The 27,300-nt window shown below is 42.9% G+C and overlaps 2 protein-coding genes across 6 annotated transcripts in view; both read left to right on the top strand.

Annotated features, from left to right (window-relative positions):
- LOC129822175 (myotubularin-related protein 4-like) overlaps window positions 1–25,007 on the top strand; it is a 145,118-nt gene extending 120,111 nt beyond the window's left edge. For 3 of the 4 annotated variants that reach the window (XM_055880243.1, XM_055880251.1, XM_055880230.1), the window contains 10 exons: window positions 359–487; window positions 12,189–12,300; window positions 13,138–13,333; window positions 13,576–13,761; window positions 14,209–14,379; window positions 14,743–14,897; window positions 15,225–16,851; window positions 17,043–17,180; window positions 19,934–20,022; window positions 20,345–25,007. In XM_055880243.1, coding sequence (XP_055736218.1) covers window positions 359–487; window positions 12,189–12,300; window positions 13,138–13,333; window positions 13,576–13,761; window positions 14,209–14,379; window positions 14,743–14,897; window positions 15,225–16,851; window positions 17,043–17,180; window positions 19,934–20,022; window positions 20,345–20,522 — 2,981 coding nt within the window. In that variant the 3' untranslated portion in view covers window positions 20,523–25,007. The remainder of the gene's footprint in view (window positions 1–358; window positions 488–12,188; window positions 12,301–13,137; window positions 13,334–13,575; window positions 13,762–14,208; window positions 14,380–14,742; window positions 14,898–15,224; window positions 16,852–17,042; window positions 17,181–19,933; window positions 20,023–20,344) is intronic. The other variant, XM_055880239.1, reaches the window with a different exon arrangement.
- A 1,300-nt stretch (window positions 25,008–26,307) lies between these two features.
- The window catches only part of LOC129822200 (carbonic anhydrase 4-like), a 43,220-nt gene continuing 42,227 nt past the window's right edge, over window positions 26,308–27,300 (top strand). Inside the window, exon 1 of one of the 2 annotated variants that reach the window (XM_055880283.1) lies at window positions 26,308–27,070. In XM_055880283.1, the coding sequence (XP_055736258.1) occupies window positions 27,007–27,070 (64 nt within the window). In that variant the 5' untranslated portion in view covers window positions 26,308–27,006. The remainder of the gene's footprint in view (window positions 27,071–27,300) is intronic. The other variant, XM_055880274.1, reaches the window with a different exon arrangement.

The following is a 27,300-nucleotide window of genomic DNA, read 5'->3' on the forward strand; positions in this document are numbered from 1 at the left end:
CCCTATTCCATCCCAAAATCTTTCATGCTCTCTACCTGTCCACCTCTTCCCTTTCTCTCTCCCTCCATCTCTTAATCTCTACCTGTTCCCTGTCAACATCTCTCGTTCCCTCTCTCCTATGCTCCATCTCTCGTTATCTGCCTGTCCCCTAAACACACCACCCATCTCTCTCTCCCTCCGAACTCTCCATCTGTCATTCTCTTTACCTCCCTCCACCTCACATCTCTCATTCTCTCTACCTGTCCCCTATCTGGACCATTCCATCTATATTTTTCTCTTCATCCCTCATTCTGCCTCTACCTTCCCCCCACACCACTAAAACTGAAATCTAAATCCTCTCTCTCTCTCTCTGCCTCAGACTCCTCTCTGACAGGATGTTCAGGCCCTGATGCCAACGCTGCGCCACAGAAGCTTCTCATTCTCGACGCCCGCTCCTATACCGCTGCAGTGGCCAACCGTGCCAAGGGAGGTGGCTGTGAGTGTGAAGGTCAGTACACCAGGCCTGGAATTTCATGATTTTAAGAGGTGCCCTATTCTGCTAGGGCACCAAGACCATTAACCAAAATATCCAATTAAATTAATTGGAAAACCAAAAAATAAGTTTAATTAAATGTACATAAATAATTTGCCTACATGTCAAAGTATAGGTGATAGACTATGCGTATTGGCTACAACCTCTTATGTCCACAAAGATACTGACATGAGGGAGGCGCCAGAAAATGTAGTCAAATTTTGAGACTTAATTACTTACAGTGCCTTCGGAAAGTATTCAGACCCCTTGACTTTTTACACATTCTGTAAGGTTACAACTAGAGCTCGACCGAGCAGAAACTGATTATTGGATGACCAAAAAAAGAAGATACCGATTAATCTGCCGATTTTTATATATATATATATTTATAATAATGACAATTACAACAATACTGAATGAGCAATTAACACTTTTATTTTAACAATATAAAACATAAATAAAATCTATTTCGTCTCAAATAAATAATGAAACATGCTCAATTTGGTTTAAATAATGCAAAAGAAACTGTGTTGGAGAAGAAAGTAAAAGTGCAATATGTGCCATGTAAAAAAGCTAACATTTAAGTTCCTTGCTCAGGAACATATGAAAGCTGGTGGTTCAATATTCCCAGTTTTTCAATATTCCCAGTTAAGAAGTTTTAGGTTGTTGTTATTTAAGGAATTATGACGCGTCGGCGATTAATCGGTTGACCTCACAACCTTATTCTAAAATTGATGGATTAAAGAAAGAAAAAATACTCATCAATCTACACACATTACCCCATAATGACAAAGCAAAACCTGTTTTTTTTTCTTTTGCTAAAAAAAATGTATAAATACATATACATAAGTATTCAGACCTTTTACTCAGTACTTTGAATAAGCACCTTTGGAAGCGATTACAACCTTGGGTCGTCTACAAATCAAATCAAATCAAATTTTATTTGTCACATACACATGGTTAGCAGATGTTAATGCGAGTGTAGCGAAATGCTTGTGCTTCTAGTTCCGACAATGCAGTAATAACCAACAAGTAATCTAACCTAACAATTCCCCAACTACTACCTTATACACACAAGTGTAAAGGGATAAAGAATGTGTACATAAAGATATATGAATGAGTGAATGGCATAGGCAAGATGCAGTAGATGGTATAGAGTACAGTATATACATATGAGATGAGTAATGTAGGGTATATAAACATAAAGTGGCGTAGTTTAAAGTGGCTAGTGATACATGTATTACATAAAGATGGCAAGATGCAGTAGATGATATAGAGTATAGTATATACATATACATATGAGATGAGTAATGTAGGGTATGTAAACATTATATTAAGTGGCATTGTTTAAAGTGGCTAGTGATATATTTTTACATAATTTCCATCAATTCCCATTATTAAAGTGGCTGGAGTTGAGTCAGTATGTTGGCAGCGGCCACTAAATGTTAGTGGTGGCTGTTTAACAGTCTGATGGCCTTGAGATAGAAGCTGTTTTTCAGTCTCTCGGTCCCTGCTTTGATGCACCTGTACTGACCTCGCCTTCTGGATGATAGCGGGGTGAACAGGCAGTGGCTCAGGTGGTTGTTGTCCTTGATGATCTTTATGGCCTTCCTGTGACATCGGGTGGTGTAGGTGTCCTGGAGGGCAGGTAGTTTGCCCCCGGTGATGCGTTGTGCAGACCTCACTACCCTCTGGAGAGCCTTACGGTTGTGGGCGGAGCAATTGCCGTACCAGGCGGTGATACAGCCCGACAGGATGCTCTCGATTGTGCATCTGTAGAAGTTTGTGAATGCTTTTGGTGACAAGCCGAATTTCTTCAGCCTCCTGAGGTTGAAGAGGCGCTGCTGCGCCTTCTTCACAACGCTGTCTGTGTGGGTGGACCAATTCAGTTTGTCCGTGATGTGTACACCGAGGAACTTAAAACTTTCCACCTTCTCCACATCCCGTCGATGTGGATAGGGGGGTGCTCCCTCTGCTGTTTCCTGAAGTCCACAATCATCTCCTTTGTTTTGTTGACGTTGAGTGTGAGGTTATTTTCCTGACACCACACTCCGAGGGCCCTGACCTCATCCCTGTAGGCCGTCTGGTCGTTGTTGGTAATCAAGCCTACCACTGTAGTGTCATCCGCAAACTTGATGATTGAGTTGGAGGCGTGCATGGCCACGCAGTCGTGGGTGAACAGGGAGTACAGGAGAGGCCTCAGAACGCACCCTTGTGGGGCCCCAGTGTTGAGGATCAGCGGGATGGAGATGTTGTTACCTACCCTCACCACCTGGGGGCGGCCCGTCAGGAAGTCCTGGACCCAGTTGCACAGGGCTGGGTCGAGACCCAGGGTCTCGAGCTTGATGACGAGTTTGGAGGGTACTATGGTGTTAACCTGTCTAGGATCAGCGTGGCGCTAGCGGCACACCCCCCCCCCCCCCCACTGAAAAACCAGTGCCGCGAAATTCAAAAAAAATATATTTTTAAAATATTTAACTTTCACACATTAAAGTCCAATACAGCTAATGAAAGACACAGATCTTATGAATCCAGTCAACATTTCCGATTTTTAAAATGTTTTACAGGGAAGACAATATGTAAAGATGTACATCTATTACCTAAAAACACATTAGCATAATCCACCATCTTTTATTTGTCCACCAACACCAGTAGCCATCACCAATTCGGCTAAACTAAGATATTTATAGCCCCTAACCAACAAAAAAACTCATTAGATGACAGTCTGATAACATATTTATGGTATGGGATAGGTTTTGTTAGAAAAAAGTGCATATTTCAGGTATATGGCATAGTTTACAATTGCACCCACCATCACAAATGGACTAGAATAATTACAATGAGCAACGTGTTTACCTAACTACTAATCATCAAACATTTCGTAAAAATACACAGCATACACGAATCGAAAGACACAGATCCTGTGAATACAGACAATATTTCAGATTTTCTAAGTGTCTTACAGCGAAAACACAATAAATCGTTATATTAGCTTAGCACATAGCAATTAGCAGCCCAGCATTGATTCTAGCCAAAGTGAGCGATAAAAGTCAACATCGCCAAAAGATATTAATTTTTTCACTAACCTTCTCAGAATTCTTCCGATGACACTCCTGTAACATCACATTACAACATGCATATACAGTTTGATCGAAAATGTTTATATTTAGCCACCAAAATCATGGTTAGACAATGTGAAATGTAACTCGGCTGGTCAGAATTTGTCCTTGCGCCACTTAGACAGTGATCTACTCTTATACATAAATACTCATAAACGTGACTAAAAAATATAGGGTGGACAGGGATTGATAGACAATTTAATTCTTAATACAATTGCGTTATTACATTTTTTAATTTATCCTTACTTTTCAATACAGTTTGCGCCAAGCGAAGCTACGTCAAAAAACATGGCGTCCTAAGCCACTAAAATGTTTCGACAGAAACACGATTTATCATAATAAAAATGTCCTACCTTGAGCTGTTCTTCCATCAGTATCTTGGGCAAAGGATCCTTTCTTGGGAGAAATCGTCTTTTGGTGGAAAGCTGTCCTCTTGCCATGTGGAAATGTCAACTACGTTCGGGATGAACTGAAAAGCGTGCCCAACTTTTCACATCGTTGCAAAAATAAATGTCCCAAAATCGCACTAAACGGATATAAATTGCTATAAAACGCTTTAAATTAACTACTTTGTGATGTTTGTAACTCCTATAAGGAGTGAAAAGATGACCGGAGAAATATAACAGGCTAAACTAACGCTTGGAACAGGAGAGGGTCGGTGTCTTCCACGCGCGTTACGCAGCAAGAAAAGACTTGCTAGCTAAAGGTTTTTTTCATTTGTAGGGCCTGTGAACGAGCAATCGAGCCCGTTGGAATCGTCATCACGTAAAGGCATCCAGGGGAAGACGTAAGAAGTGTCCGTATAGTCATAGCAACGACAGTGCCCTTTTAACTGACTTCAGAAAAGTGCCCAACATTTCTCAAATCTGACTCCATGTCAGGGAAATTGCTGTAGAATGGGCTCTGTTCCACTTAGAGACAAAATTTCAACTCCTATAGAAACTATAGACTGTTTTCTATCCAATAATAATAATAATATGCATATTGTACGATCAAGGATTTTGTGGGAAGCCGTTTAAAAAATTAGCCACATTAGCATAAATAGTCTAAACAGCGCCCCCATCCCCAACAGGTTAAATGCTGAGCTGTAGTCGATGAACAGCATTCTCACATAGGTATTCCTCTTGTCCAGATGGGTTAGGGCAGTGTGCAGTGTGTTTGCGATTGCGTCGTCTGTGGACCTATTGGGTCGGTAAGCAAATTTGAGTGGGTCTAGGGTGTCAGGTAGGGTGGAGGTGATATGATCCTTGACTAGTCTCTCAAAGCACTTCATGATGACGGAAGTGAGTGCTACGGGGCGGTAGTCGTTTAGCTCAGTTACCTTAGCTTTCTTGGGAACAGGAACAATGGTGGCCCTCTTGAAGCATGTGGGAACAGCAGACTGGGATAAGGATTGATTGAATATGTCCTTAAACACACCAGCCAGCTGGTCTGCGCATACTCTGAGGAAAAAAAATACATATACATAAGTATTCAGACCTTTTACTCAGTACTTTGAATAAGCACCTTTGGAAGCGATTACAACCTTGGGTCGTCTACAAATCAAATCAAATCAAATTTTATTTGTCACATACACATGGTTAGCAGATGTTAATGCGAGTGTAGCGAAATGCTTGTGCTTCTAGTTCCGACAATGCAGTAATAACCAACAAGTAATCTAACCTAACAATTCCCCAACTACTACCTTATACACACAAGTGTAAAGGGATAAAGAATGTGTACATAAAGATATATGAATGAGTGAATGGCATAGGCAAGATGCAGTAGATGGTATAGAGTACAGTATATACATATGAGATGAGTAATGTAGGGTATATAAACATAAAGTGGCGTAGTTTAAAGTGGCTAGTGATACATGTATTACATAAAGATGGCAAGATGCAGTAGATGATATAGAGTATAGTATATACATATACATATGAGATGAGTAATGTAGGGTATGTAAACATTATATTAAGTGGCATTGTTTAAAGTGGCTAGTGATATATTTTTACATAATTTCCATCAATTCCCATTATTAAAGTGGCTGGAGTTGAGTCAGTATGTTGGCAGCGGCCACTAAATGTTAGTGGTGGCTGTTTAACAGTCTGATGGCCTTGAGATAGAAGCTGTTTTTCAGTCTCTCGGTCCCTGCTTTGATGCACCTGTACTGACCTCGCCTTCTGGATGATAGCGGGGTGAACAGGCAGTGGCTCAGGTGGTTGTTGTCCTTGATGATCTTTATGGCCTTCCTGTGACATCGGGTGGTGTAGGTGTCCTGGAGGGCAGGTAGTTTGCCCCCGGTGATGCGTTGTGCAGACCTCACTACCCTCTGGAGAGCCTTACGGTTGTGGGCGGAGCAATTGCCGTACCAGGCGGTGATACAGCCCGACAGGATGCTCTCGATTGTGCATCTGTAGAAGTTTGTGAATGCTTTTGGTGACAAGCCGAATTTCTTCAGCCTCCTGAGGTTGAAGAGGCGCTGCTGCGCCTTCTTCACAACGCTGTCTGTGTGGGTGGACCAATTCAGTTTGTCCGTGATGTGTACACCGAGGAACTTAAAACTTTCCACCTTCTCCACATCCCGTCGATGTGGATAGGGGGGTGCTCCCTCTGCTGTTTCCTGAAGTCCACAATCATCTCCTTTGTTTTGTTGACGTTGAGTGTGAGGTTATTTTCCTGACACCACACTCCGAGGGCCCTGACCTCATCCCTGTAGGCCGTCTGGTCGTTGTTGGTAATCAAGCCTACCACTGTAGTGTCATCCGCAAACTTGATGATTGAGTTGGAGGCGTGCATGGCCACGCAGTCGTGGGTGAACAGGGAGTACAGGAGAGGCCTCAGAACGCACCCTTGTGGGGCCCCAGTGTTGAGGATCAGCGGGATGGAGATGTTGTTACCTACCCTCACCACCTGGGGGCGGCCCGTCAGGAAGTCCTGGACCCAGTTGCACAGGGCTGGGTCGAGACCCAGGGTCTCGAGCTTGATGACGAGTTTGGAGGGTACTATGGTGTTAACCTGTCTAGGATCAGCGTGGCGCTAGCGGCACACCCCCCCCCCCCCCCCCACTGAAAAACCAGTGCCGCGAAATTCAAAAAAAATATTTTTTTAAAATATTTAACTTTCACACATTAAAGTCCAATACAGCTAATGAAAGACACAGATCTTATGAATCCAGTCAACATTTCCGATTTTTAAAATGTTTTACAGGGAAGACAATATGTAAAGATGTACATCTATTACCTAAAAACACATTAGCATAATCCACCATCTTTTATTTGTCCACCAACACCAGTAGCCATCACCAATTCGGCTAAACTAAGATATTTATAGCCCCTAACCAACAAAAAAACTCATTAGATGACAGTCTGATAACATATTTATGGTATGGGATAGGTTTTGTTAGAAAAAAGTGCATATTTCAGGTATATGGCATAGTTTACAATTGCACCCACCATCACAAATGGACTAGAATAATTACAATGAGCAACGTGTTTACCTAACTACTAATCATCAAACATTTCGTAAAAATACACAGCATACACGAATCGAAAGACACAGATCCTGTGAATACAGACAATATTTCAGATTTTCTAAGTGTCTTACAGCGAAAACACAATAAATCGTTATATTAGCTTAGCACATAGCAATTAGCAGCCCAGCATTGATTCTAGCCAAAGTGAGCGATAAAAGTCAACATCGCCAAAAGATATTAATTTTTTCACTAACCTTCTCAGAATTCTTCCGATGACACTCCTGTAACATCACATTACAACATGCATATACAGTTTGATCGAAAATGTTTATATTTAGCCACCAAAATCATGGTTAGACAATGTGAAATGTAACTCGGCTGGTCAGAATTTGTCCTTGCGCCACTTAGACAGTGATCTACTCTTATACATAAATACTCATAAACGTGACTAAAAAATATAGGGTGGACAGGGATTGATAGACAATTTAATTCTTAATACAATTGCGTTATTACATTTTTTAATTTATCCTTACTTTTCAATACAGTTTGCGCCAAGCGAAGCTACGTCAAAAAACATGGCGTCCTAAGCCACTAAAATGTTTCGACAGAAACACGATTTATCATAATAAAAATGTCCTACCTTGAGCTGTTCTTCCATCAGTATCTTGGGCAAAGGATCCTTTCTTGGGAGAAATCGTCTTTTGGTGGAAAGCTGTCCTCTTGCCATGTGGAAATGTCAACTACGTTCGGGATGAACTGAAAAGCGTGCCCAACTTTTCACATCGTTGCAAAAATAAATGTCCCAAAATCGCACTAAACGGATATAAATTGCTATAAAACGCTTTAAATTAACTACTTTGTGATGTTTGTAACTCCTATAAGGAGTGAAAAGATGACCGGAGAAATATAACAGGCTAAACTAACGCTTGGAACAGGAGAGGGTCGGTGTCTTCCACGCGCGTTACGCAGCAAGAAAAGACTTGCTAGCTAAAGGTTTTTTTCATTTGTAGGGCCTGTGAACGAGCAATCGAGCCCGTTGGAATCGTCATCACGTAAAGGCATCCAGGGGAAGACGTAAGAAGTGTCCGTATAGTCATAGCAACGACAGTGCCCTTTTAACTGACTTCAGAAAAGTGCCCAACATTTCTCAAATCTGACTCCATGTCAGGGAAATTGCTGTAGAATGGGCTCTGTTCCACTTAGAGACAAAATTTCAACTCCTATAGAAACTATAGACTGTTTTCTATCCAATAATAATAATAATATGCATATTGTACGATCAAGGATTTTGTGGGAAGCCGTTTAAAAAATTAGCCACATTAGCATAAATAGTCTAAACAGCGCCCCCATCCCCAACAGGTTAAATGCTGAGCTGTAGTCGATGAACAGCATTCTCACATAGGTATTCCTCTTGTCCAGATGGGTTAGGGCAGTGTGCAGTGTGTTTGCGATTGCGTCGTCTGTGGACCTATTGGGTCGGTAAGCAAATTTGAGTGGGTCTAGGGTGTCAGGTAGGGTGGAGGTGATATGATCCTTGACTAGTCTCTCAAAGCACTTCATGATGACGGAAGTGAGTGCTACGGGGCGGTAGTCGTTTAGCTCAGTTACCTTAGCTTTCTTGGGAACAGGAACAATGGTGGCCCTCTTGAAGCATGTGGGAACAGCAGACTGGGATAAGGATTGATTGAATATGTCCTTAAACACACCAGCCAGCTGGTCTGCGCATACTCTGAGGACTGGGAATGCCGTCTGGGCCTGCAGCCTTGCGAGGGTTAACACGTTTAAATGTTTTCCTCACCTCGGCTGCAGTGAAGGAGAGCCCGCAGGTTTTGGTAGCGGGCCGTGTCAGTGGTACTGTATTGTCCTCAAAGCGAGCAAAAAAGTTATTTAGTCTGTCTGGGAGCTAGACATCCTGGTCCGCGACGGGGCTTGTTTTCTTTTTGTAATCCGTGATTGACTGTAGACCCTGCCACATACCTCTTGTGTCTGAGCTGTTGAATTGCGACTCTACTTTGTCTCTATACTGGTACTTAGCTTGTTTGATTGCCTTGCGGAGAGAATAGCTACACTGTTTGTATTCGGTCATGTTTCCGGTCACCTTGCCCTGGTTCAAAGCAGTGGTTCGCGCTTTCAGTTTCACACGAATGCTGCCATCGATCCACGATTTCTGGTTTGGGAATGTTTTAATCGTTGCTGTGGGTACGACATCGTCAATGCACTTTCTAATGAACTTGCTCCCCGAATCAGCGTATTCGTCAATGTTGTTGTTGGACGCAATGCGGAACATATCCCAATCCACGTGATCGAAGCAGTCTTGAAGAGTGGAATCAGATTGGTCGGACCAGCGTTGAACAGACCTGAGCTTGCTGTTTTAGTTTCTGTTTGTAGGCTGGAAGCAACAAAATGGAGTCGTGGTCAGCTTTTCCGAAAGGAGGGCGGGGGAGGGCCTTATATGCGTCGCAGAAGTTAGTATAACAATGATCCAAGGTTTTACCAGCCCTGGTAGCACAATCGATATGCTGATAGAATTTAGGGAGTTTTGTTTTCAGATTAGCCTTGTTAAAATCCCCAGCTACGATGAATGCAGCCTCAGGGTGTGTGGTTTCCAGTTTACAAAGAGTCAGATGATGTTCGTTCAGGGCCATCGATGTGTCTGCTTGGGGGGGAATATATACGGCTGTGATCATAATCGAAGAGAATTCCCTTGGTAGATAAAGCTTGGCACACCTGTATTTGAGGAGTTTCTCCCATTCTTCTCTCCAGGTTCGCTCAAGCTCTGTCAGGTTGGATGGGGAGCGTCGCCACACAGCTATTTTCAGGTCTCTCAAGAGATGTTCAGTCGGGTTCAAGTCTGGGCTCTGGCTGGGCCACTCAAGGACATCCAGAGACTTGTCCCAAAACCCCTCCTGCGTTGTCTTGGCTGTGTGCTTAGGGTCATTGTCCTGTTCGAAGGTGAACCTTCACCCCGTCTGAGGTCCTGAGCGCTCTGGAGCAGATTTTCATCAAGGATCTCTGTACTTTGCTCCGTTCATTTTTCCCTCGATCCTGACTAGTCTCCCAGTCCCTGCCACTGAAAAACATCCCGACAGCATGATGCTGCCACCACCATGCTTCACCGTAGGGATGGTGCCAGGTTTCTTCCAGACGTTGCGCTTGGCATTCAGACCAAAGAGTTCAATCTTGGTTTCATCAGACCAGAGAATCTTGTTTCTCATGTTCTGAGAGTCTTTAGGTGCCTTTTGCAAGCTCCAAGCGGGCTGTCATATGCCTTTTACTGAGGCGTGGCTTCCGCCTGGCCACTCTACCATAAAGGCGTGTTTGGTGGAGTGCTGCAGAGATGGTTGTCCTTCTGGAAGGTTATCCCATCTCCACATAGGAAGTCTAGAGTCAGAGTGAGCAACGACCAAGGCCTTTCTCCCTCGATTGCTCAGTTTGGCCGGGCGGCCAGCTCTAGGAAGGGTCTTGGTGCTTCCAAACTTCTTCCATTTAAGAATGGAGGCCACTGTGTTCTTGGGGACCTTCAATGCTGCATAAATGTTTTGGTACCCTTCCCCAGATCTGTGCCTCGACACAATCCTGTCTCGGAGCTCTACGGACAATTCCTTCGACCTCATGGTTCGGTTTTTGCTCTGACATGCACTGTCAACTGTGGGACCTTATATAGACAGGTGTGTGCCTTTCCAAATCATGTCCAATTCATTTAATTTACCACAGGTGGACTCCAATGAAGTTGTAGAAACATCTCAAGGATGATCAATCGAAACAGGATGCACCTGAGTTCAATTTCGAGTCTTATAGCAAAGGGTCTGAATACTTATGTAAATAAGGTATTTCAAGTTTTTTTTTTTTATACATCTGCAACCATTTCAAAAAACCTGTTTTCGCTTTGTCATTATGGGGTATTGTGTGTAGATTAATGAGGATTTTTTTTTCTTTAATCCATTTTAGAATAATGCTGTAACGTAACAAAGAGGAAAAAGTCAAGGGATCTGAATAAGTTCCGGTACTGTATATTGACTAAACTCCAGTCATATTTGACAAAAATAGTGTGTTATAACCCCCTAGAGTCCCCCCAATCTAAGTAACATAATACAAAAATTCACATCAAAATCCGTCAATTTCAGCTAGAAACATGTTTTTTGAATCTGCCGATGTCGCACTTCCGCATCTGCGTTGAAAGGTGGCAGAGCTAGAGCGATGTTTGTCAGACCATGAGACATCCTGAAAATCCATCTTCACACAAAAACATCTGTAGCGTCCGAACAGTTTGATCTACTATTATGATCATTCTATGGAAAGAGGAGACTCTCATGAACATGATGGTGTTGCTCTTACATCCCCCCAAAAGTATCAGGGGACTCGTCTGAAGGTAACCGGTACTGGTAAAGAAATGAGTGGAAGAAGGTTGTTTTTTTGCATACCCAAAAAAGGGGTTAAATATGTGTGAGAAAAATATATATTTCCTGAGCTTTCATATATCTCCTAGATATAGGACAAACACTTCAAAACCTTGTTTCTTATGATTTTTGGGGGGGACTGTATTTTTTCCCATTTATTAATGTGTTAATCAATGTATTTCACTGGGCTAAAGTAGTAAAGGCCAAGTTCAATATTTTATAAATTTTTTGGGGGGTATTTATTTTTTATACCTAAAGGGGTCCTAAAATTCAACATCAAATTGCTAAATGATCCATATTATGACCGTCTTAAAACAAAAGGCAGAGGCGTAACATGACATGGCCCTATACTGTGGGTCTATTTCTCTCTCTGGGAGATGCTGTCATGAGCCGCTCACATTGGTCTTGTTGACATTCAGACCTGTCAATCTGTCAAATCACCTGACAGTAGCCTAGCTACTGGATGTGTTCTGAACTTGAACACAACCGCAATCAATCATCTTTACAGCTCACTCTCCCTAAGCAGTAAAGATTGTACTTGGCGTTTTATTCTGACTGATGATATTTTTGTCTTTGTGTGTCTGCGGGGTACTAATACCCCATGTGACTGAAGTTATTGTGTGTCTGTTCCTGTGTGTTTCCTAATATTATCCTAACTGTAGTCTGAGTGATTATGTTTTTGTTTATCTGGATGTTTTTGTTTTCAGAGTACTACCCGAACTGTGAGGTGATGTTCATGGGCATGGCCAACATCCACTCCATTAGGAACAGCTTCCAGTCCCTCCGAACAGTCTGTAGGCAGATCCCCGACCCTGGGAAGTAAGTGGATCCCTCTGACATTTCTCTCCCTCCATCTCCCTCCCTCCATCTCCCTACATCTCTTTCTCCTTTCATTCCATCATTCCCTTCTCCAGGCCTCAGTAAGGTTACACCACAGGGAGAAGGGGAATGCAGCCAGCCACAATCCAGCCCCAATCCCGCTGGGCAGGCCAGCTGTCTGTCTGATGTGTGTGTTTGTGTTGTTTGTGTGTGTGTGTGTGTGTGTGTGTGTGTCTCTCTCTCTCTCAAACCTGGCTTAAAATACTATTTGAAATGATTTAAAATACTTGAACTGTGCTTTTTATTGCATCCATTGTGACAGACAATGGATGCAATAAAAAGCACAGTTCAAGTACTTTAAATCATTTCAAATAGTATATAGTATATAGAAGAGTCCCTAAAGGGCAAACACTACCCACCTGGCATTCTAGGTTAGGCTAAAGAAAATGCTTGAAAGATTTCAAAAGTACTTGAAAGATTTCAAATCATATTTGTCCCAGGTCTTTTGTGTGTGACTGTCTCCTTGCATGTAGAGAGTGCATGCCCCAACTCCCAAACTGGAATCAGTGACATCACATGATGCACACGAGGGCTTTTCTAGTGGTAGATTTTCTGGTATTCTAAAAGAGGTGCTGTAGTGACCACTTTTAAAATGACAGAGCCCATTACAGATCTAGGTCAGGGGCTTCACTTCCCCCTGCCACACCCCCCTCCCCGGTGTCCTCAGGGTTACCTCCGCTTACTCAACCCATCGTTATTTATTTACCTCCCTCAGAATACATTCTAAAACCTCTAGACCTGTTCTGATTGGTCCCTCCTTGGCTTGTGTATTCCCAGCTGGCTTTCTGCTCTGGAGAGCACCCGTTGGCTGCAGCACCTATCCGTCATGCTGAAGGCTGCCACTCTAGTGTGCTCTGCGGTGGAAAGGGAGGGACGTCCTGCCCTGGTGCATTGTTCAGACGGGTGGGACCGCACCCCACAGATTGTGGCTCTTGCCAAGATCTTGCTGGACCCCTTCTATAGGACACTAGAGGTAGACACACATACACACTCACACTCACTCTCTGACACGTTCTGACCCCTGGCCCTTAGGATACTGTGGTCACTAAGACTAACACTGATGCAGCAAATATCAGGTTTTGTTACATTTTGATAGTGAAAGTTCATGGTATCACCAATTGTTTCGCACACCCTTTTGAATATACCAAAAACACACACACACCTGTTTTATGCAATGGTGTGAGGAAACACAACTGAACCCCCCCCAATCCACAGGGTTTCCAGGTACTGGTGGAGACAGAGTGGTTGGACTACGGTCATAAGTTTGGCGATCGCTGCGGTCACCAGGAGAGTGCTGATGATGTGAGTGAGAAGTGTCCTGTCTTCCTACAGTGGCTAGACTGTGTTCACCAGCTACTCAAACAGTTCCCCTGCTTCTTCGAGTTCAACGAGGCATTCTTGGTATGTACAGTAGGCTACACTTAACCACCTCTCCTTTTCAATTTCTTTCTTTCTCACTTTCCTTTTCATTCTCTTCTCTCTCTTTGCCCTCGTCTCTCTTTTTCTCTCCTCTTTCTCTTTCTCTTTGCCTTCACCTTCTCTCTCTTTCTACCTCTAGAAGCTCTTTCTACCTGGCACTTTTTACTACTCTTCTGTTGGCCTTAAAGATTTATTTAACGTTTGTACATAAGAGGTATCAGACAGTAACCTTTGAATACAGTATTTTGTGTATTGTGTCTTAAAGTGTACATACAGTATTGTATGCTGTGTAAGGACTGAGAAAAAGCCACTGAGAAAAAGCCACTAACTATATATACCTTTGTACTCTTTGTTAAGAGTGTACTGTTTTATGTATTGTAAGGAATGTGTGTAGGGCTAACTGTGTTGTGTTGTGTTCCTCTCCCCCAGGTCAAGCTGGTTCAGCACACATACTCGTGTCTGTACGGGACGTTCCTGTGTAACAACAGGTGGGAGAGAGAGGCCCGCAACATCTACAAACGCACCTGCTCCATCTGGTCTCTGCTCCGCACCGGCAACAAGAACTTCCAGAACTTCCTTTATATTCCCTGTCATGATATGGTAACCTACCTCTACGGTCACGTTTTTCTTTTCTATTCACTTCTGTTCTATCCTATCCTCATTATCTCCTCCCCTCTCCTCCATTTTCATATTGAGACACAAGGTGTCAATCTTTCCAATATCCAATACACTTCTGATGACGCCCAGGATCATAGTGTGTCGGTAATGAGTGGAGCTTTTTGATACTCTTGTTGACCTTTAAAAGAAAGGAAAGATGCTCTCATCCAAATATACAAGATTAATGCATAAAAAAATGATATCGGCAACTTTTATATGGATTTACTGAGACAAAACGTAATTTATGTGTTTGTCTTTTATTGACCTCTGCCCCTTGGTCCTCTCCTCCCTGTCCCCTGTGTCCAGGTGCTGCAGCCGGTGTGCCACACCCGGGCCCTGCAGCTGTGGACGGCCGTCTACCTGCCCACCTCCTCCCCCTGCACCGCTGCCGAGGACGCCATGGAGCTCTACCTGTGCCCCTGCGCACAGGGAGATGAGCTCACCTCACGATCTCTCGACAGGTGGGGCTATCCCTTACCCACTCCATTCTTCCATCCCCGTCTCTAGTCATCAATACAGTCCATTAGTGTTTTCGTAAGACCATTTACTTATCTCAAGCCATCGTCGTGCTACTTGTATTCCTTGTATTGCTCTGAGCTCTCTCTTTTCAAGGCTTATTAAATAAGGAGGGAACAGGCTTGAGGTGAAAACTGAAGGTGTGCTTGGTTCACTATCTTACATCTCTAGTGTTGCTCAGATCATGCCTGCTCTCTAGTGGTACAGAAGGAAGCTCACAGATGAGGGAAGCTCCGTCAACTTGAGATTGGTATTTTTTCCCCTTTGTGCAGGCTTCCTAAGTCTCGCTCCATGGACAGCCTGGTGTCGGCCTGTGAGAACGGGATGGCCCTCACCCGCACCTCCAGCGACCCCAACCTCAACAAGCACTGCCAGGAGGGCCGTACTGCCCATGGCTTGGAGCCTATGGCTGCTATAGGAGGAGGGGCCGAACCCGATAGCCCCGAGGACGTCAGCCCTGACACGGGATTGGACGACAATGACTCGGAGGTGGAGCCTGTCACTCAGACTCCTCCTACCACACCCCTGGAGATGGAGCCAAGGGAAGAGGGCTTTGAGGAGGAGTTGAGAGAGGAGATTTGTCTGACGACACAACCTCTGCCCTCCCTGCCCCTCCCCCCCGTCACTCTGGAGAAGGGCTTCCCCCATCCCCCCCCTCTCCCCCTGCCCACACCCATTCTCCTCCATTCCCTCCTCCAGACTACCAGCCCCCATTGCCCTCCCCCTCCCTTGCCACAACAGGCGGCTGCCAGCCACTACAGGACTGCTGAGGTCACTACCCACCCTGCCCGGGCAGCAGAAGCATGCCTACCTTCCCCACCTGCCTGGAAGGGCCCACTACCAGCAGCTGTTCTGAATGGGCCTATCACCAATAGCCTCCAGAACAGACACTCAGCTTCTGCAGAGCTGCCGGCCCTCGAGCAGCTAGTTCCTTTATTCCCTAGGGTCATGGAAGACTCCACAGAGACCCTCACGGACAAAGCAGAGGCCCCACCAACACCGCCCCACAGCAGGAAAGAAAGTCTGGGCCAGACCCGGGCCCCAGAGTGGGCCTTACCCCAGGCCCAGACCCAGTCCCAGGCCCAGGGAGCGGAGAGAGAAGGGAAGAGGACAGGGGTTGTGAGTGGTAGAGAGTTGGTGCCTTTGAGAGAATGTGTTGTAGCAGTACCAACAGTAGCAACGGCCTCCGCATCTACAGTGCCCCCTGTTGACAACAGCCAGGTAGTGGCGGTGCAACACCCGGTCTCCCAGAGCCAACTGAGTGTCAATGAGGAGCTGTCTCTCCTGGGCTCCCACTGGGAGAGTGTCCAGGGCCTGGTCCAGTCCGCCTGCAACACCGCAGCCAGCCAGTCTGGCCTCCCAGCTAATCTCTCCTCAGGTTTCTGTCAGACCCTCCAACCCACCGCCTACCAGAGTCGACGCCTGGCTGGCAAGCTGCTCCGTGCCCAGGGCATGGCCGTGTCCAACGGGTTGCCTAACGGAGGTTCGCAGTGCTGCCGAAAGGAGAAGGAGGAAAGGGTCCGTGGCCCGGCTCCAGCCCCAGCCAGCTCCAGCACAGTCCAGTCAGGGTCAGGCTGGCTCTCTGCAGTCAGAAGCAGCTCAGGCTATGCTGCCATCTGCAGCCAAACCAGCACCAGCACTCCACCCACCTCTTCAACCCGCCAGTTCTTACCAGCCTCTCCCTTCTCCCCGCCCTCCCATCCCCCCCCGGCCTACCTGGATGATGACGGGCTGCCGGTGCCCATGGACGTGGTGCAGCAGCGTCTCAGGCAGATCGAGGCGGGATATAAACAGGAAGTGGAAGTGCTGAGGAGACAGGTGCGCCAGCTGCAGATGAGGCTGGAGAGACAGTACGGCATGCCGCCCTCTGAGCCTGACGTCGACTACGAGGACGACATTGTGAGTAACTCTCACATGTAGACTTTAAACAATAACCCAGTGTTGATAAACCCCCAATATATTATTACTGTACTGTGAAATTATGAAAGTGAAAAAAGGTATGGAACACTGTCTCTCTCGCTCTCTCTCAACATATGTCTCTCGCTCTCAACCTGTCTCCCTCCCTCTCATATTGACCTGTCTGTTCCCAGACGTGTCTGCGTGAGTCAGACGATAGTGACGAGGAGGAAAGTCTGTCGGATCACAGCGAGGACTGTTTCTCCGAGGGCAGCTGGGACAGAGTGGAGCAGAAGGACACAGAGGTCAGCGTCCCTCGTAGTCTGCTTCAGGTTTCTCTCTCTCTCTACTGCTTCTTATAAATAACCCTAACCCTATACTACACTGTATACTACAGCCTCTCCTCTCCCACTCATCTTTCTACCTTTCTGCCCCAGATACGTACAGTGCCTTCAGAAAGTGTTCATATCCCTTGACTTATTCCACATTTTGTTATTACAGCCTGAATTCAAAATGGATAAAAATAAATACAAATAATTCACCCATCTACACACAATACCGTATAATGTCAAAGTGAAAACATATTTTTTTTTACATTTTTGCTATTTTATTATAAATTAAATACCGAAATATCTCATTTACAGTACATCAGTGTCAACACTTTGTAGAAGCACCTTTGACAGCAATTACTACTGTGAGTCTAAGCGCTTTCCACACCCGGATTGTGCAAGATTTGCCCATTATTCTTTTCAAAAATGTTCAAGCTCTGTCAAATTAGTTGTTGATCATTGCTAGACAACCATTTTCAGATATTTCAAATCTTGCCATAGATTTTCAAGTAGATTGAAGTCAAAACTGTAACTCGGAGACTCTGACTTCTTGGTAAGTAACTTCAGTGTAGATTTTTTTAATCCTAAAAAACTCCCCAGTCCTTAACGATTACAAGCATACCCATAACACGATGCAGCCGCCACTATAATTGAAAATATCAAGAGTGGTACTCAGTAGTGTTTAATTGGATTTGCCCAAAACACAACAATTTGTATTAAGGACAAAAAGTTAACTGCTTTGCCAATTTATTTACAGTATTATTTTAGTGCCTTGTTGCAAACAGGATGCATGTTTTGGAATATTTTTATTCTGTACAGGCTTCCTTTTTTCACTCTCAATTAGGCTAGTATTATGGAGTAATGACAATGTTGTTGATCCAGCTTCAGTTTTCTCCTATCACAGCCATTAAACTCTGTAACTGGTGAAATCCCTGAGCCCTTTCCTCTACGTTAACTGAGTTAGGAAGGACACCTGTATCTTTGTAGTGACTGGGTCTATTGATATGCCATCCAAAGTGTAATTAATAACTTCACCATGCTCAAAGGGATATTCAGTATCTGCCTTTTTTATTTTTAGCCATCTACCAATAGGTGACCTTCTTTGCAAGGCATTGAACACCTGCCTGGTCTTTGTGGTTGAAACTGTGTTTGAAAATTCATTGCTTGACTGAGGGACCTTACAGATAATTGAATGTGTGGGGTACAGAGATGAGATAGTCGCTCAAAAATCATGTTAACCCTGTAATGTTGATGTCCGTGCACCCGTGAAAATCTAATTAGCATAGTAAAAACATCCATGTAAAAATCCAGCAGTTTAAACACTATTATTGCACAGAGATTATTATGTGACTTGTTAAGCACATTTTTACTCCAGAACTTATTTAGGCTTGCCATAACAAAGGGGTTGAATACTTATTGACTCAAGACATTGGTGACTCACCAACTGGATTTGGTCTAATGAAGCAAAATGTAAAATTGTGTTTTTACATTGATAAAAGTGGAGACTACAAAATGGTCAATCATACACTGCATTTTTGAGGAACAATGGGAAAGTAATTCTGCTTTGAAAGTTGTTAAACTTGTAAACTCACTTTTGAGAAAATGGCCTTTGAATGTTTTGGTATGTAGTGAAGAGCTCCTCTTTGTCTGCACCCATTCAGCATCGTTCACACCCTCTTAAGCTTTAGTTCCAGACATTTGTTTACCTCTGGATAACATGAAAATAGCTTAACCAGTTCTGCTGGCAACAATTTCAGCTAAAATTAGGCTCTAACTAGCAAAGCAAACGGTTCTGGGATATGAATAATAACGTCATACACGTAACGTTAGCTAGGGAGCCAGCCAGCTAATGTTAGCTAGCTAGCTAACAGTACACTTTAGCTTGAAATGAAACTACATTCTGTCAAAATTATAAACATGTAACATATGAAAATGTAGCTAGCTAGACTATCTTACCTGTATACATCATCATGCATGATGGACATGTCTCCCTGTCACGGATGCCATGCCACGGTTGCCCTTAGTTTGAAGATGTAATCCGGAAACAGGTATTTTCTCCATCTCTTTTGCTATCATACTCTAATTCCGCTGATTTCAAATCTCGATCCTCCAGAAAGCAGAGAGCAACACTTCTGCAGCTCCACTACACAATTTGTTTTTTTTTAAAGCCACATTCAACAGGATTACCAACACTGACTGACCAGCTCAAATAGACAGAAGCCTTCTATATGGCAGAACAATCCTAACTCCTCTCTCGGCATGTCCAGCCCACTCATTATCTCAGCCAATTATGGCTAGTGAAAAGGTTGCTGGCTTTTTCTGTGTCTTAACCAACATGGCTCGGAATTTAACAATTGTATTCATATTTAAAGATGGCATACAAGTTTGTTATTAAGGAAAATGAAAGTTCACATGTTCCAGAAGGCATTTCTGCCCAAAAATGCATTTAGATTTTTTTTTTTAATTCTAATGGCTCTCTGTGAAGTCGTGACTTGTGACATACACTTAGTTTCCTGAAACACGTCAGATTTCAGATTTCATTTTTTATTAATTTGTAAACATTTTGAAAAACAGAATTCCACTTTGACATTATGGGGTATTGAGTGTAGGCCAGTGACAAAAAAAAACTCTGTTTAATCCATTTTAAATTCAGGCTGTAACACAACAAAATGTGGAGAAAGTCAAGGGGTGTGAATACTTTCTGAAAGCACTGTATGTGTCACACACTGTTCTAATAGAAATGCGTGTATCTGCAGGTCACCAGGTGGGTGCCCGATCACATGGCCTCCCATTGTTTCAACTGTGACTGTGAGTTCTGGATGGCCAAGCGACGTCATCACTGCAGGTTTGTTTAGCTTTACCATTGATCACTAATGTATGCATTAATCATGAAGTTTAAATTTAAAGTGTAGGATAATAAACATAGCATAAACCTTCAACGCACAGCAGATTTTATACCACACCAACCGTGATTTGAGATTTAAAAAAGACTTAGCAACACGTACGACATCCCTTGCATCTTTAGTGAATCTAGTTGCAGATCAGCTGTTTTGAAGAAAGTTGGTTGTTTAACCTATCTTAGTTGAACTCTCAGGATAAGAGCATCTGCTAAATGACTAAAATGTGAATCTAGTTGTTGACTCTGTTTGCCCTTTTCCCTCCTTTAGGAACTGTGGCAATGTGTTCTGTAAAGACTGCTGCCACCTGAAGCTGCCCATCCCAGACCAGCAGCTGTACGACCCTGTCTTAGTGTGTAACATCTGCTATGACCTGCTGCTGGAGGCTAGGAACAGAGAGATCTGCAGCCAGCAGCTCAAGAAACCCATCGCCACAGCCTCCAGCTGAGAGACAGGAGAGAGAGCCCCTTACTGTCCTGGCTCAGTCTGGCCTGGCCTAGTTCAGTTTGGCCCGGTTAGGACCTGGATGAGCACCTTCTTGGATCAGCTTGAGCCATGTGCCCTGCTCCTACTACCCTAACATGGTCTGGTCTTGGCTGTGTGGGAAGATGAGGAGGACTTGTGGTTGCTCTGTGGCAGGGAGGCAAAGCTTGAGAATGGAGAGAGGTCACTGACCACTGGGGATGAGAGACTGACTGAGGAGTGGAAGAGGATAGGGGATGACAGTGAATTAACTGAGTGAGGGAGATGGATGAGGAAGAGCTGTTATGGAGGCTATCCCACTGAGTTGAACCCCTTTTGGTCTAACACATTTCCAGCCTGGAAGGAAGGCTGCAGCGTCCTGCTGCCCCGACCTGGGGCTATTGTTCTCCACTGGTGCCTCAGATACCCCCTGATGCCCCATGCCACCCCCCTGCTCCTATAGCTCCATCTCAAACCTACCTGAATGTCCACCCCCATTCTAGCGCATCCCTCTCACACACACCAACCAACCACCCCATAATGTGCCTCCCCGCCCGAAACACACACACACACACACACCCACCTACTCGCCTCCAAGGACAATCTCTTGCCCTCCCAAGTGTTGGGGACTCCAAAGCCTTTACCTGTTAAATGGAGGCTGATGACAACTTTAACACAAAAATAAAAAATGCTGCTACAGTATTTAAGTCTAATTTTGTATTCTTATTATTTTGTGCACTACAAGCTGTTTGTGTATTTAAGGGAATTTGAGACCAAACTCGAGCGAAAGGGAGAAATCTGCTGTTTACTTGCTGTTGTATCTTTTTGTAGAGCTTGAATGTAAATGTTAGAAATGAAATGGACAAGTGTGTTGGAGTAACTGGAAGCCTGACGATAATATTTGATTATGTGGTAACACTTGACACCCAGCATCATAACACGGTATGACATGGTCATAACCATTTCATATGTCATAACAGCTGACATAACTTGTCATAACATGTTATAATAGGGTCATAACACTCATGACACATATTTAGACTTGTTGTGACATATATTGTGTTATTTTATGGCTGGTTATGACACCTACATAAGAGTAAAAACGCACAAAACCTACCACAGTAGTTATTTTATGGCTGGTTGTGATGTTATGTATATTTTTTAAGTTGGCCAATGCTGATGACTGGATGAATGCAGGAGAAGATTTCAGGAGCAGGACAAGACACATTCTTTTTGACTGATATAAAGGGGATGTAAATGAGCATATCTGGCTTATATGATTATGATGGTCATAATGCTTCTTGACAGTGTCATAAAGTGTATTTTCTCAGTCCAAGTAAAGTGACAGTGGTCATAATGCTTCATGACAGTGTCAAAGGTTATTTTATTTTTTTACAAGTGATTTAAAATATGAGGAAAAATAACATGACTGTAAAGAATTCATTACGACAACAAAGGTTTCAAGAAACAAACATTCAAACGAAAGGAAACATCTTCAGGGAAAAAAGTATTACATTTTTTTTTTAGTTGTGACACTTATGTAGGTGTCATAACCAGTCATAAAATAACAAAATATATGTCACAACAAGTGTAAATATATGGGTCATGACTGTTATGACCATGTTATGACAAGTGTTACTGTTTATGTTAACGCACATTAGGTGGGTTGTGTACTTTTTCATTCCTGCAATGTGTTATTTAAAAAAATATATAATATGCACAGTTAATGTGGTTCTGCCTTTATCAATGCTATTCTCAATTCCTGTCGCAACGGTTTTAACATTAGCGGTACCCCACTATTTGTATCGAGAAAGGGTTATCACAGATAAATAATCGTCATTCGGATATATATGCACCTGATCAGAGGAGTCTTAAAAAATTATAATAGAATGGCTAACCATCCAGACAAGGAAAGTTGTTTCCGCGTTTCCAAATAGAGGGTTTTCTGCAATGTTGTCATAGAGTATGACTTGAAAGATCACTAGAAAGCACTTGATGGCTGTTAGCTGATGGGAGAGGGAGGGATGATGGAGGGGTTTTGAATAATGGAGTACACAGTACCAGTCAAAAGTTTGGACACACCTACTCATTCAATGGTTTTTCTTTATTTTTACTATTTTCTATATTGTAGAATAATAGTAAAGACATCAAAACTATGAAATAACACATATGGAATCATGTTGTATCCAAAAAAGTGTGAAACAAATCCAAATATATTTATATTTGATTCTTCAAAATAGCCACCTTTTGCCTTGATGACAGCTTTGCACACTCTTGGCATTCTCTCAACCAGCTTCACCCGTAATGCTTTTCCAACAAACTTGAAGGAGTACCCACATATGCTGAGCACTTGTTGGCTGCTTTTCCTTCACTCTGCGGTCCAGCTCATAGTAAAACCATCTCAATTGGGTTGAGGTTGGGTGATTGTGGAGGCCAGGTCATCTGACGCAGCACTCCATCACTCTCCTTCTTGGTCAAATAGCCCTTACACAGCCTGGAGGTGTGTTGGGTCATTGTCCTGTTGAAAAACAAATGATAGTCCCACTAAGCGCAAACCAGATGGGATGGCGTATCTCTGCCGAATGCTGTGGTAGCCATGCTGGTTAAGTGTACCTTGAATTCTAAATAAATCACAGACAGTGTCACCAACAAAGCACCCCGACACCAACTCCATGCTTCATGGTGGGAAATACACATGCGGAGATCATCCGTTCACCTTCTCTGCGTCTCACAAAGACACGGCGGTTGGAACCAAAAATCTCAAATTTGGACTCATCAGACCAAAGGACAGATTTCCACTGGTCTAATGTCCATTGCTCATGATTCTAGGCCCAAGCAAGTCTCTTCTTATTATTGGTGTCATTTAGTAGTGGTTTCTTTGCAGCAATTCGACCATGAAGGCCTGATTCAACAGTTGATTTTGAGATGTGTTTGTTACTTGAAATATGTTACTTGAACTATTTATTTGGGCTGCAATTTCTGAGGCTTGTAACTCTAATGAACTTCTCCTCTGCAGCAGAAGTAACTCTGTGTGTTCCTTTCCTGTGGTGGTCCTCATGAGAGCCAGTTTCATCATAGCGCTTGATGGTTTTTGCAACTGCACTTGAAGAAATTTTCCCGCATTGACTGATCTTCATGTCTTAACGTAATGATGGACTGTCATATCTCTTTGCTTATTTGAGCTGTTCTTGGCATAATATGGACATGGTCTTTTACCACATACGACTATCTTCTGTGTACCACCCCTACCTTGTCACAACACAACTGATTGGCTCAAACGCATTAAGAAGGAAAGAAATTACACAAATTAACTTTTAACAAGGCACACCTGTTAATTAAAATGCATTCCTGACTACCTCATGAAGCTGGTTGAGAGAATGCCAAGAGTGTGCAAAGCTGTCATCAAGGCAAAAGGTGGCTACTTTGAATAATCTCAAATATAAAATATATTATGATTTGTTTAACACTTTTTGGGTGACTACATGATTCCATATGTTTTTTCATAGTTTTGATCTTCACTATTATTCTGCAATATAGAAAATAGTAAAAATAAAGAAAAACCCTGGAATAGTAAACGTTGTGTGCAAACGTTTGACTGGTACTGTATTTCTACAGTGATGTTTGAGAAGGGCTTGATGTTGATGTACAGTAACATTGTCCTGTTTTGATTGACTGCTCAACCCTCGTCTTTTGATTGATTGTTCGATCAATCGTTCGATCATCCTCCTTGTCAGGTTCCTGTCTCAGAAATTAGTACCCGGCATTAAAAAGACTCCAGAGAAAGTACTAAAGTGCTATTTCTTTATTTCCTGTACTTACAGTAGGCGAGTTTGGCTAGCCTTGTATCTAAACTGAGTTTGTCATGTTTCCAAAATGAACTGACACTGTTGGGGAACGTAGCTAAATAAGTTTGGATGCCGTGCCGGAGTTTGGCTGTGGTTCCAACAAATTGTTCGATTGCAAAAAGCTCTGTGTTTGTTTCGTCTAATGAGCGTTCCTTGACACAATAGTGCCATATTTTCTTTATTTTGGTATTTTTATTTTTGAAAGCATTTCTCATGGAGACGACAGCAGGTTAACTAACTGGCCACTGCTTGGTTTGTTTTAATGGTACAGATAGCTGCTTTAACAACATGGAAATTATTTAAATATCAGAACAGGGACATGTCCATTAGATAATGAGATTGATTTGTTTGTTTGTAAAAGAATGAACTGAAGATTTAAGGATTTAAATTAAATATTGAGTTTGTATGGTTGTCATGGTTATCCATTGCATAATAACTTTTGGGGTCTTTCACACTATGTTGATTAAGGCAAAACCTTAACGAGGAGGTTGTGGAACCCAGATTTGCATAGTTATCTGATTCTGTACAAGTGGCTAAAACCTGTCACTTAGCAAATAATTGTGTAAACAAATTAAATGCACTGTAAAAGGTCAAGGGTTAAAATAAAAAAGATTATCTATATCATGGATGTGCTTCCCATCTCCATTCTCTGTTTGATGTTTTTATGACGTAATATTATCTTCAGACAAAGCTTTTCGGTGCCCACCTGCTTCAGAAGTATGATTGAGCATTGTAAATAGTTCACCTTTGGGCAAGCAGCCACCTTTGGGCAGGCTGCGAAAAAGGATTTGAGTTCAGACTTCCACCACCTGGCCCTCTCTACCCATCCAGGTCCCAGACAGGAGGCTGGCATGTGGAGTGGAGATCTCTTGCCATCCCTCAAAAGGTAACTATATCAAGGACATGGACATCATCATCCAAATGACATTTATATTGGTTTAAGGATAGTTAATTAGTTAACTTCATATTGCACATTCTAGTTGGCGAGGTCTTGTACTTGTTGTAGCCTCAGACACTGGATAAGGTGCTGAAATACCAGTAGTCTGACTGAGCAGGCAAGATGGCCTGAGAATGAATTGGATGGGATATGTCATTTTCGGTTGATATCAATTGAGAGATATTGGCAGTCTGCAGTTGATTAGAAATGTCCCTTGGACCCTGTTTTTTTTAATTTCACATGGATACTGTGCTACTGACAGAGTTCCCACCAGCCATGGCATATCCTAGTGAGAAAGAATTTCCTGTATTTTCCAAATTGACCACAAGATGGTGGTGGGCTGAAGTTGATACCTTTCCTTCTGTATGTCTACTACAGTATGGCATTGACACAGTACAGTAATAAGGCCCCCACACAGGCTGTGTTTCGTCACAGAATGCTTTGTAAGAAATGACTTAATGTCATTTTCTGACAGTGTGTCGGAGGTAGGGGATGTTTACACTCATACATGGCATTCAACTCACAACTCTAATATGACTTCTCTCATCTCTAAAATCCCATGTCCAGTTATAAGCCTTCCACTACTATTCAAAATACTCACACTAATAGGAATGGCAAGCAGTAACATATTTTAGGTTATTTCAAGAGGGTTAAACATGGAAAACATAAACAATAGGCTAATAACCTGGCTGAGGAGTAAGTGGTTCAAATGTTACAATAATGTCACACTACTAAGCCGAACCTAGCCGAGCTGTACTGCGCTGGCTTGGTTTCACATTCACCATAGTTGCTACCACATTGAAAAGGACAATGTAAAAAGAAAACATCAGTCAGCACAGTACAGTTCGGGTTGGCCCTATATTGTGAATCATGCATGTGTGTCTGTTTATGGCCTCTGAGGGGCAACTGTGTTCAGAATACAAGTACTGTAGCAGTGAAACAGCCTGTTCATTTGTTTCCAAGTCTCAGAGACTGGACAATCAGGCTTTTACAGTATAATATCTCTGTGTGTGTGCGTGTGAGTTAGTTAGTTAGTTATTAACTATCAGATGAGGTGACAACCTCTTTATCCTCTATATAGATGGAGGAGTTTATAATTGGACTTTAACATAAAACAAGTTGATGCTGCATGGCTGAGATTACGTTTTATCACCAAGATCCAGGTCAGTTAAATAAAGGGGTCATGGGGAAACATATTACCCACACCCTCATCATTCCAGAGGGGGAATAGCTCAGATTCTGAACAATGGACACACACACACACACACACACACACACACACACACACACACACACACACACACACACACACACACACAGAGATATATGTTTAAGTAATCAGAGGTGGTCAGTTGTCACTTTGTATAATGAGATATCTCTACCTGCATGGTGTTAGTTTAGTGTCAGTCTTCTCATACCCCCTGACAGTTGAACTGTCAATAAATGCCAGCATATTCATTATTGAAAATAATCTCATAATGAAGACCTCTGTAAATATGTGAGCAATTGATAGGCTATTAGAGGAAATGTTATCGGTTGGGATGTTTAATAGAAGTAATGCCCGAGGGGGAGGGGCCAGGGCTGTTAATAAAGTATAAGACCCCCTTAGAAGAAGAATGGATCACATTTAATAACGAACTCATTGTGTTCCCCTGCGCCGCTCGAGCCTGACAGAGACGCGCTCCAAAATGCAGCGGCATCTAATCGTACAGATTTTTTTGCCATCCTTTTTGAAGATCTGCACCGGGGCAGGTGAGTCGATTTCAATGAATTGTGTTCGGAATTTAGAAGGAAAGGTATAATCTCTGTATAGGCTATATATTAAATAAATCAGATTCGTGCATATTTTTCAATTGTCAACTGACACAAAGATGTAGGTGTTTAATACATTTGGGAGAAACGAAAAAAGCTTGATAAGTAAAATTGAGCTCATTGTAAATTCAAAACAAATGTAAAAAAAAGAATGTTTATTTGCAATTTAA

This window comes from Salvelinus fontinalis, chromosome 2 (genome assembly GCF_029448725.1).
Source record: "Salvelinus fontinalis isolate EN_2023a chromosome 2, ASM2944872v1, whole genome shotgun sequence".
In the NCBI taxonomy this organism is placed as follows: Eukaryota; Metazoa; Chordata; class Actinopteri; order Salmoniformes; family Salmonidae; genus Salvelinus; species Salvelinus fontinalis.